Source organism: Gracilinanus agilis, chromosome 3, assembly GCF_016433145.1.
Source record: "Gracilinanus agilis isolate LMUSP501 chromosome 3, AgileGrace, whole genome shotgun sequence".
Classification (NCBI taxonomy): domain Eukaryota; kingdom Metazoa; phylum Chordata; class Mammalia; order Didelphimorphia; family Didelphidae; genus Gracilinanus; species Gracilinanus agilis.
This window is the reverse complement of record NC_058132.1, coordinates 196,653,278-196,664,713: the sequence shown is the minus strand read 5'-3', so window position 1 is coordinate 196,664,713 and position 11,436 is coordinate 196,653,278. Positions and strand designations below refer to the sequence as shown.

The 11,436-nt window shown below is 41.3% G+C and overlaps 1 protein-coding gene across 1 annotated transcript in view; it reads right to left on the bottom strand.

Annotated features, from left to right (window-relative positions):
- Positions 1 to 344: 344 nt before the first annotated feature.
- The window catches only part of HTR3B (5-hydroxytryptamine receptor 3B), a 34,249-nt gene continuing 23,157 nt past the window's right edge, over positions 345 to 11,436 (bottom strand). Inside the window, exons 7-9 of the mRNA XM_044669025.1 lie at positions 2,645 to 2,855; positions 2,313 to 2,510; positions 345 to 604 (exon numbers count right to left, since the gene is read on the bottom strand). Coding sequence (XP_044524960.1) covers positions 345 to 604; positions 2,313 to 2,510; positions 2,645 to 2,855 — 669 coding nt within the window. The remainder of the gene's footprint in view (positions 605 to 2,312; positions 2,511 to 2,644; positions 2,856 to 11,436) is intronic.

Sequence of the window (11,436 nt, the reverse complement as noted above, 5' to 3'; positions counted from 1 at the left end):
GTTAGAAGTGACTGAACAACAAGTAGATCTGGAAGGGATCTAGAAACCATCTAGTCTAACCCCTTCTTTATATAGCTAGAGGTTAAGTGGTTCAATAGGTTAAGGTTATATAGGGAGTTAGTGACAGAGGCAGCATTTGAACCCAGGTCCTCAGGCTCCAGAGCCAGTGTGCTTTCTGCTAGTCTATAATATTTCTCTTGCTCTTAAAAGAAAATAATTTGCAATAAGTATAAATGGGCATGGAGGCCATTGTATAGCCATGTATAGGGCTCTGTGGCCAGTAGTTCTTCCCCCTTTCCTACCCAACCCCACAACACACACATACCACTCAAGGGTCGTGTACACTATGAACTTGGCCTAACTGTAGTTTTCAGAGAACTCCATATTGCCCACAGGGAACAGAGTGTGATGGTGTATACTCCCAGAACCAGGAGGTAGCCCCGGAACAAAAGCTTGTCAAATCTGTACAGGATTGCAAGCCATGAAGCTTCTTGTTGGGCAGTCTGGTCCAGAGCCTGAACACAGGAGCTGATGGACTGGAGCTGAACCAGGGCGTCCTTTAGAAATCCCCCCTGGGTCTGGTGCTCTTGGCAGAGAGGGACATCTGAAATGATGGGAGAAAACACTTTAGTAAGTTAGGATGGCCAAGACCCACATCAGTTTTCCATCCATAGCTAAGTCACAGAACTTTGGTGGTGTGAAGACCCAAACAATCTATGTTATGTTTTATTCTACCTTCACTGTATCTTTTCTTTTCTCTCTACTCAATTGTTGTTCAGCCATTTTCAGTCTTTTAACCTTTGTATCCCCCATCTCCAAGCAAAGTGCCCTCCTCATATGCTTGATAACTGTTAAGTGAATTGACTTAAATGGGGGAAATGCCAAAGCTACAGTGGTGTATCCGAGTACATATAGGCTAGATTCATGGGAATAGGCATCATAGACTTGAGGGTCAACCCAAATTTGTCCTATTTAAAGCCCTGGAGACACTGGAAGGACAATTGGGATAGGAAGATTGTCTTGCTTTCTCACTTTAAGTGAATAGCAAATCTAAAGCTTCGGAATCAAAAGTTTAGGTACTTTAGATTAAAAATACATACCTCTTACTGTCTAAAGTAGGGTTCCTAACCTTTTTGGTGTCATAAACTCTTTCGGCAATCTAATAAGGCCTTGTGACACCTTCCCAGAATAAAGTTTTTCGAATATACACATTGAAATGCATAGCCTAACAAATGAAACCATTCATCTTGACATACATACAGCTATTAAAATATTTTAAAATAAGTTTATGGACTCCAGGTTAAGAATGTATAGGATAAGCATAAAGCAGAAGTTATAGAAGCTTATTCTCTAGTCCAAATGAGACTGATTAAAAAAAAGAGCAGATCAAAGGAATAAAGAACTGGAGGAATTCCATGTAAACTGGAATGACCTCCAGGAATTGATGCAGAGTGAAAGGAGCAGATCCAGGAGAACATTGTACACAGAGAATGATACACTGTGGTACAATCGAACATAATGGACTTCTCTACTAGTAGCAATGCAAGAATCTAGAGCAAGGCTGAGGGACTTATGAGAAAGAAAACTAGCCACATTCAGAGGAAGAACTGTGGGAGGAGAAACAGAAGAAAAACAACTGCTTGAACACATGGGCTTTGGGGATACTATTGGGGATGTAGACACTAAACAATAACTCTAGTCCAACTATCAATACTATGGAATTAGGTCTTAATCAATGATACATGTAAAACCCAGGGGAATTGTGCGTTGGCTAAGGGGGGGTGTTAGGGGAATTTGGGGGAGAGGTAAAGAACATGAAACATGTAACTATGGGAAAATATTCAAAAGAAAAATTAAAAAAGAAAAGAAAAAGAAAAGAAAAAACAAAACTAGAGACAGAAATGAAAAAAAAAATAAAAATAAAAATAAAAAGAGGAGCAGATGAATGGAGCAGATAGACCTTTAGACCCCAGAACAAGTCACTTGAGTTGGAACCAGGAGGGTGTTTCATAGATCTAAAATCCTTAGCATGGATCCATGGTCCCTTTAGGTGATAAATATGTTGTGTTTTTTTTTTTAACCCTTAACTTCTGTGTATTGGCTTTTAGGTGGAAGAGTGGTAAGGGTGGGCAATGAGGGTCAAGTGACTTGCCCAGAGTCACACAGCTGGGAAGTGTCTGAGGCCAGATTTGAACCTAGGACCTCCCATCTCTAAGCCTGACTCTCAATCCACTGAGCTACCCAGCTGCCCCCTTAGGTGATAAATATGAGAGGAAAAAAAGGGGAAAGGAAATTCCGGACTTCTCACCTACCTGTTGGGGAGTCATCCACCACCAAAGAAGTTCTGGCAGGATGGGCACTATCAGCTAGTCTAGCCCTGGAGGTCCTTTGGAAACAAAAGAGGGGATGGTCCTGTCCACTGTTTCTCTCTGTATGGAGGAACTTAACCAGAAGGATAGATTTAGATAAGCTGAGAACCAGGAAGGCCATACAGATTGTGAAGAAGACACCTAGAAAAGGGAGGTCAGGCAAAGGTAGGATTATCAAGAGGACAACAATCCCCCTTCCCCAAATTAAACAGCAACATTGAATTTTTGTGGAGAGGTGGCAAAATTAGCTCTCTGGTAGCCTCCAGACTACTCACCAATCAGAGGTGTGCTCATTGCACTCCTGGGTACCTCATCTGACATGTTGACCTTGAAAACTGTGTAGCCCACCAGGATGCTGGTCTTGAAAGTGATCCTGCTGCGGCAGTTTGGGGGTAGATAGAAGCTGCCTAAATCCACAACCATGAGGAAGATGCTGGGAATCAATAGATTTACCACATAGACCAATGGTCGTCTCCGGATGACCACCTGGGAAGGGAAAAGGAACCAAGTAGGCTGGACTCCATTTTGGGTTCCCCTTGCTCTAGTCTGCCTAGCCATGCCCAGGGTTACAGGATGGATAGCATGGAATAGGACGGGATTGGTCAGTGGCTTCTCCTCCAATACCACCCTGAACTCACAACTTTCTTTTTAAGAGTTTCAACGTTTCTTTATTTCCATTTTAGAAATATGTGTAACATTATTTCTCCAAGATTAGGAAAAATAGAAAGTTTCAAATGTCAACATTAAGGATTAGTGTTGGGAGAAGGGGTTTAGGACTAAATTGATCAGTTCTTCCAGATAGGAAACTATGTCTTATTCCTAGACAACTGTATTGTCAAAGGCATCTAGGTAGTACAGTAGATAGGACACTGAATTTGAAGTGAAGAAGACCCTTCCAACCAGCCTTACTTACTTACTTACCAGCTCTGTGACCATGGGCAAGTCATTTAACCCTGTTTATCTCAGTTTCCTCATTCCTACAATGAAGATAATAATAGCGCTTATCTCCCAGGATTGTGGACCAAATGAGATTATGTTTATGTCAGCTTTGATTTTCTTATCTCTAAAACAGGGGTGATAAAACCTTCCAGAGTTTTTGTGAGGATCAAATAGAGATAATAATTGTAAAATGTTTTGCAAATCTTAAAGTGCTATATAAATGCTAGTTATTATTATGATGTAATATAATTATTTCATAAACATTAATCCTGAAAATTTTCAATGAATATTTCATTAATTACCTGGTCTCCCTAGCTCAAATATAATGCTTTTAAGGGTAAGAACTGAATTGAGAAGCAACAGACAGCAATGGTTTGAGATCAGGAGAACCTGGGTTTAAATCCTATATCTTAGATTTAATGGCTGTGTAGCCCCAGATTAGTCACTTAACCTCTCTGACCTTAACTTCCTCTTCTATAAAATGGGGAATACCTGCAGTACCTATCCACAGTAGGGTTGTGAAGCTCAGATGAAGTTTGCTCTGAAGCCTTCAAAATGTCCACTATTGTTATATAAATATTATATAAATCTTCTTACATTCCCTCTGGCATGATGGTAGGCATAAGTAGATAGTCAATAAAAATTTATGTGATTGGAGTTGAATGACAAAGAACTTCCTGGCAAAGAGGATTATGATGGTTGTTGTTATTGCTATTAGATATTATTAAATCTTATTCCCTAGTGTAGGCATCTAGGGCATTAAAAAAAAACAAAAAACAAACAGATGGATTTTCATCTGTCTGAGATGACCCAAGCTAGACTTTTTAAGAAACCAGAGGAATGAATCAGGTTCCTTTCAGCCAGAAGAGTCTTAGATTCTGGGCCAGCTGCTTATGGAGACAATAGAAAGCAATATTCTAATGTCATGTTTCTTAGCCTGACCCATTTCTCTTATTAGTGTAGAGTTCCTCCAGAATCACAGCATCATCTTTGAGAAGTGAGCTCAAAGGGAAGAAAAAAACTGAATTTGGTGGGGTAGATCTTAGAACTGAGCTTGAAGAATACAGACTGGCTAAATCAACCCAAGGAGGGGGAAGAGCTTGATGGAATAGACAGAGATGCAGAGATCATTGATCAGGCTCCTTAGCCATTGGTTCTGGGAGTGCATCTCAATTCAGTAGAGTTAGACGGGGCCACAATCATTTGACTGATTGTAGTTTACTGGTTATTGGGCTTTGTTTTTGTTTTTAAAAAAAAAAAACATTAAACATTATTGGCTATGTACCTCTGAAACAGAGAGAAAAACATTCACCAGTTGGCAATGATTTGGTTAAAACCTGTTTCCACAAAGAGGGGCCAAGAAAAACAGCAACAAAGCTAACTGTTCTCAATCTGTACCTCTCCTGTTGATGTCAGCAAGCAAAAGTTCATATTGATGGCAAGAGATGGAAAAGAAAGAATGGGAAGTTAAGAGGTTCGAGACTATTAAGAAGGTTTTCCAACAAAGTCCCACACCTATTTTTTGGGAGATATTAGAACTGTGATAGCANAAGTTGTACTGCCATGGTCTCTTGTGGCTTCCATCTAGTCACAAGGGTCCCAGCATCAGACTTTCTGCTGCTTGGGCTCCCAGAAAATCTGTCTTTCCTCATGTCCAATAACCCCTCTGTCATAGGAAGAGCGTTTAGTAACAACCCTGGATCATAAGAGTATGTACATAATAAATGTTAGCCTGGTCCAGGCCAGCCCACATTAAGAGGCAAGGGCATCGGTCTTATCATTGTCCCACACTGGGTTGCTGGGGCTATAGATTAGGAGGCTGCAAGCTGGCCAGTTGACAGACCCTCTTGCTAGGTCTACTCATCTTTTCCTCAGTGGTTCTGGGAGCCTAAAGCCTCAGCCCTTGGTGGTCTTATTTAAAAGAAAAAAGAAAGGAAGAAACAAAGAAGAAAAGACGAAGGAAGGAAGGAAGGAAGGAAGGAAGGAAGGAAGGAAGGAAGGAAGGAAGGAAGGAAGATGAGAAAGGTATCAAGGGCATAGAATTTCTGATTCTTCTCTAACTGCTGATTAGTTGTGTGACCTCCAGAGGGTCTTTTAAACTTTCTGGGTCTCCATTTATCTTTTTATTAAAAGAAGGAAGAAATGTAGTACAATGGAAAGAATGCTGATGTTGGAGTCATGGGACCCAATTTTGGGTCCCAGCTCTGTCACTTATTTAACCTGTATAACCCTTAGCAAGTTACTTGACTTCTTGGAGCCTCAGCTTTCCCATTTGCAAAATGAGAAGATTACACTAGAAGACCTCAGAAATCCTTTCCAGTTCTACATCTATGATCCTGTTAGGATCATAGAACTTTGTAGTGGAGAGAAGATTGTGGGAACAAATGAAGTTAAAACTGTGAAACACTTCTGAGAAAAGTCTTTAGGTCAGTCTTAGTTGTCAGAATTATCAAATGTCCTTCAGGACTGACTCCATGTAATAGTATCTTATTACTCAATCCACAGTGATGCTAGTTCTTATAAACTTATCAAGACCTATCTTTGTTGTAAACAATGAAATAAAAATGAGAAAATTAAATGCTGGTGGATCTAACTGGGGATTAGTTAAAGAAATGGTAGTGTTTACGTCTACAAAAGAGAAGTCAAGTAGGAGATGATAGGTACCTTCAAATTTTTGAAGGGTTGTCATATAGAAAAAAGGGCAGTTAGGTGATACATTGTATAGAGCACAGGGCCTGGAGTCAGGAAGATTCATCTTCCTGCGTTTCAATCTGACCTCAGACACTGTGTGTGATCCTGGGCAAGTCACTTAACCTCATTTGTCTTAGCTTTCTCATCTGTCAAATGAGCTGGAAAAGGAAATGGTAAATGACTAGTATCTTTGCCAATAAAAGCCCAGATAAGGTCATGAAGAGTAAGACATGACTCAAAAATGCCTGAAAAACAAAAATTGTCAGAATTATTATATTTTCCTAAGCTGAGGTCTGCATAGTACATGTTCACTTGGTCTACAGTCTAATTATTATAGAAGCAGAAGACTGTGGGGTAAATCAGGACCAGAACAAAGGTATTCCATAAGCCTACTCCCATCAGCTCAGGGGCCATTCCATCAACCCCAAAACTATTTCACAAGCCTACACTATTAAAAATCTTAAAAATTGCTTCTTCTTTAAATAAAATTCTTTCATATTTCTGGATTAAATGGAGTTTTGAGCCTTCCATTCTTGGGGCAAGAGTCTGCTACAGACTTTCTGCAACAATTTCAAGTGGCTGCAGTTCCAGAGGTGGCTAAATTTTGTCAAAGTGGGAATCCCATAACACATGTATAACCCAGTGGAATTGCTTGTGAACTCTGAGAGAGGGGGAGAAAAGAGGGGAGGGAGACAACATGAATCATGTAACTTTGGAAAACCTATGTGTAAATTTGTTATTGAAATAAAATAAAGGTTTTTTTTAAAAGTAGGAATCACACCTGGGGCTTGATAGGATGTAAAGGGAGCAGTGTTAGAAGGATATAGTATATATAGTTCATTGCTGCCATCCAGACTGTCTCTAGTAGAGAGACAGAGAGAGACAGAGAGAGACAGAGACAGAGAGAGAGAGAGAGAGAGAGAGAGAGAGAGAGAAAGCCTCTCTTTGCAAAGCTAGATAGTAATAAGTAAATAAAGAAAAAAATCTAGGCACTGCTATAAACTTTAAGTGGGAACCAAGTAATTGTATCTATCAACATGTCTCCCAGATCAGAGAGATGAAAACCATCATACTTGGGGATAATCTGTTTGGATCGATGTTGGAATGGAATATTACACTTTCTCTCTGTGGAGGCATGGGGACTAAACATTTGGAGGCCCCATCCAGTCTAGAGGTGGTGTTTGAGCCTACTTTCAGCCTCCATGAAATGGGAATATAGAGTGATCTCAAAGGATAGCTGACTTGCTGAGCTAAGATCCTCTAAGAGCTACTTCACCTTAGGGCAAACACAGAAGCAGCATCTAACCTGACCCTGGGATGGATGGGAAGTGGCATCAAATTTGGCTCAGTGGGAAGCTACTCTTTCTGGATCCATCACCACCCAGAGCCCATCATTTCTAATGGACTAAAGGAGTCGGTGCCTTTAAATTCCACAGGAAAGGAAGAGAAAGCACTTTAGTTTCAGTCCGTGTTCTCCATTAGACACCCTTCAGGTGTTAGCAATATTATGCCACAATTTCATTATCCATTAAAGCTAGGTAATAATAAGTACACAAAGGTATTTGGAGCCTATTGATGTTAATGAAAGAGATCAATCTAATTCAGAACGTGTGTGCCGAAAGCTCCTTGGAGATGGAATAGGCCCCAAGGTTAGCCTCTAATTGCCTCCTTGATGGTAGACCCCACCAGTACTTAATTTTGCATGACCGTCTTTATGACATAGTTGGAATTTTGACGCCCAGATTCACGCTCCATACGGAAGCCCATTTCAATCCCTTCCCATCCCCCTTCCCAACATTCCAATTTTGGAGAGCACTGGGAAAGTTACTGCCACTCAGATAAGTTTCTCTGTGTCCTTAAGTGGGAACATCTTGGATCTGGCATAGGTTGGGACAAAGCAAGATCCCACTGAAGGGTGCCTTTCTCCTAATGTCTCCTCCTGTATTTCCTCAAAGAGAGAAAATGATTCCACTGGACAGAGTTTAAGTTTTTGTCCATATTTTTGAGTCCCTTGCCAAGCATGTTATCAGCATTCCACAAATATTATATGATAACTAGGACTCCACACCTACTTGAAGTGACTTTGGAGAAGCTTTCTAAAGTTATGACTAGTTCTTTATCACTTGTTGAGGGGACCAGTGGTACTCTGGGATCTCCACAGAAGAGAAAGCTCTCTTGGTGGATTTGTGAGACATCTTATCTGCAGGGTGATTCAGATCTGCCTCTGAAAGGAAGCAGAGTAGAGTAATACCTTTTCCCCTCTTGAGTACTCCTTATTCCACTTCCCAGGCATACCAAATTCCTGTCTTGAAAATCCAAAAATGGGGATGGGGGGGCAGCTAAGTGGTTCAGTAGATTGAAAGCCAGATCTAGAGATGGGAAGTCCTGGGTTCAAATCTGTCCTCAGACACTTCCTAGCTATGTGACCCTGGGCAAGTCACTTAACTCCCATTGCCTAGCCCTTACCATTCTTCTGTCTTGGAAATAATATACAGTATTAATTCCAAGATGGAAGGTCAGGGTTAAAAAAATAAAGAAGATCCATAAATCAGAGTGGAATTATCTGGAGTTGGTTCAGTGCTGAGCTACCCTTTTCCCCATCAAGTTAAAATTCCCCTATTTCTTCATCTACTTAAAAACAAAACAAAACAAAAAACCTTACAGGAATCAAATGCTTTCCCTGTTGTTTCTAGGAACCAGTATATCCAGTAAAGTAATGGAAGATATTTCCCCTCCTATGGCTGTTGGAACAGGTCCTAGGTTCCACAGAGATAAGAAATATCTGTGCTCTGGGCCTCCTGTCAGAGGTAATCCTGACTTAGCATCATCTGCCCCCTCTGATAAACAGCACATGTCATGCAGCCAGTAGATATGATTGTACTGTTAGGTGAGATCTACCTGGACTTTCAGCAACTTTGATTCAGTACAGACAGCAGCAGTGTTCAGAAGGACCAAAGGAACAGCACATCTCCAAGAGATTGATGCTTTCCCATCCTCAGCCTCACATCCCTTACTATGTGAAAAGATTGGCATTAGAAGAGGGTGATTAGATTGGAGGGGAAGGAGCCTATTCTCTCTGAATACCTTGTGGATTCTGTCCCTTTCAAAAGCAGTGCTCCCCACCTCCTTACAAGGCAGCAGGACCAAGGAGGAGAGGTGTTCTGCATTTGATAGTGAAAAGAGACCAGGGTCCTATTTTACAGGCAGTGGGATGTTGGAGTCCTCATGCTGCAGGATGTATCTAAAAACCTTAGTTATTTAATTTGTTCAAAAAGGTATCACTGGGTATTTAGTTGATGAATTGATTCCAAGATTGAGTGTATAATAGGAATGGAGCAAGTAAAGGGGACATGGGAGATTAAGGGAGATCAGGATCTAACAATGAATCAACATTAAATCTTAATTGGCATTATACATCCTGCGGTTAGCCTACCCAACCAACCTCTACTCATCCTAGGATCATTGGAACTGTGCATTCCATGAGAATGGCCATATCTTTTTCCACTGCACCCTAAAAGTTTTTCTTTCATCTAAGAAGGTACCATCCAGGTAGAACAAAGAAGCTTCAAAAGAAAAAAGAATTTAGAAAAGGATATGAACTGCCTGGTTTTTTTTTCTCTCCCCATGTCTTGATGATACATAAAAAGAGGAAATATGACAGTGGGGAGATTCAGAGAAGAAGCTGTAGACAGGACTCTCAAGACCAGAATGGGTATTACCATTTTATGCACACTCTTTGTGCCTCAGTTTTCTCATCTGAAAAATGGAGGGAATGCTCTCAGGGCTCTCCATCTAGGTGTTGAGAGAATAAATTGAGAGCTGGGGTGAGAGCGTTGGCTGGAACTACAAATGATTACTGCTTCTGCGGAGGTTCTGCGCCTGTGTATTTCTCAGCGTGCCGGCCCTGTCTTTTGTCTTTGTTTGCCTCTTTCATGCAGTGTAGGTAATGGTGTGTGCATCATTCTCCGGAGTGCCTGATAGGTGACTGTTCCACCTGGCACGTGTTAGTCCTGTGCATTTCCCTTTAATGCTCTCCATTATTTGGGCTGCATTAATAATGTTTGCAGGCTGATATCTTTAAAATTAATGAGGTGTTTACTCTTATCCAAGAAACTCATCAAAATAAAGGGGAGGAAAAGCTTCCTTTTTTTCCTTCTTCCTGCTAGAGAAGTGGACAAGTAGGCCATGATACAATCTTTGTTAAGGGAATAGAGGAAATTGAGGCAGGACCTCAAACTTGCTGCTAGAAGGTGGGCTGCCATCATCACGACCCAGCCTCGCATGTTAGTTAGGCCATAAGTTCTGCATGTGCAATAAATGTCTGCTGATTGAATGGAAGTGTTTGTGTGGTGAGAGAATGGAGAAGTGGGACAGACAGTTAAATAAAGAATCCTTGGGCTTAATAGGTACTCTGCTTGGTATACTTGGAAATCTGTGGGCCTTCCAAGGTATCTCGAAGTAGAGATGTTGCTGAACATTGTTCTAAGAATTTTCTCCCTTAAGATCTGGACTTCCCTGGAGCCTGGAGCTTTTGTGCCTGCTCCCAGATCGAGTTTAAGGTCTGCCTTAGAAGTCTGAAAGACGTGGAAGTCATTTCTTGCTGAATATATCTTTGGGCACAGTGAATAGATCCCGGGGGCCACATTGCTTACAGCTTCTCTTTTCCTGGACATGTCTATAATTTCTTTTGCCATGAAGACTGCAACTACCCTCTCAACCAGCCATTTTGGTAGAATGCTATGGAAGGCTCTGCTGAAGGCTAAGAGGCTGGGCTTGGCCTTTTCCATGTGGTTGAATATTTGGTGAAGAGACCCACATGTGGGAGCATGGCGGGCATGGAGGTGGCTAACAAGCTAAGCTGTAAATCATTTATTTCATGGAATGTGCAACCAGGTCACCTTCTTATCACAATGGGTTTCAACTCTCCCTCTGACCATGCTCCCACCCTTTCCTGCTGGACAAATGTCCATGTTAACATAAGTACCCCCTAGTGGTCTAGGAGAATGACACTTCCTCATCTTACAGTCCAGTGGTCACCAATGAACTTTCCTAGGGCCATGTTTGCAGGCTGATAGATCTGAAGCTGAGAAGGACCACAGCGGTTATTTAGTCTAATGCCATTTTACAGAACAGTTAGGGGGTGTAGGGGAGAGAGTGTGGACCCTGGAGTCAAGAAAACTCATTGTCTTGAGTTCAATCTGGCCTCAGACACTTACTGCCTGTGTGATCCTGGGCAAGTCATTTAATCCTGTTACCCCATTTTCCTTACCTGTAAAATGAAATGGAGAAAATAATGGCAAACTACCCCAATATCTTTGCCAAGAAAACCCCAAATGGGGACAGAAAAGTTAGATTCAACTAAAATGGCTGAATACACATTTTATTTCACAGATGAGGAAACTGAGGCAGGTGAATTGAGTTGCCTATGGTCACAGAG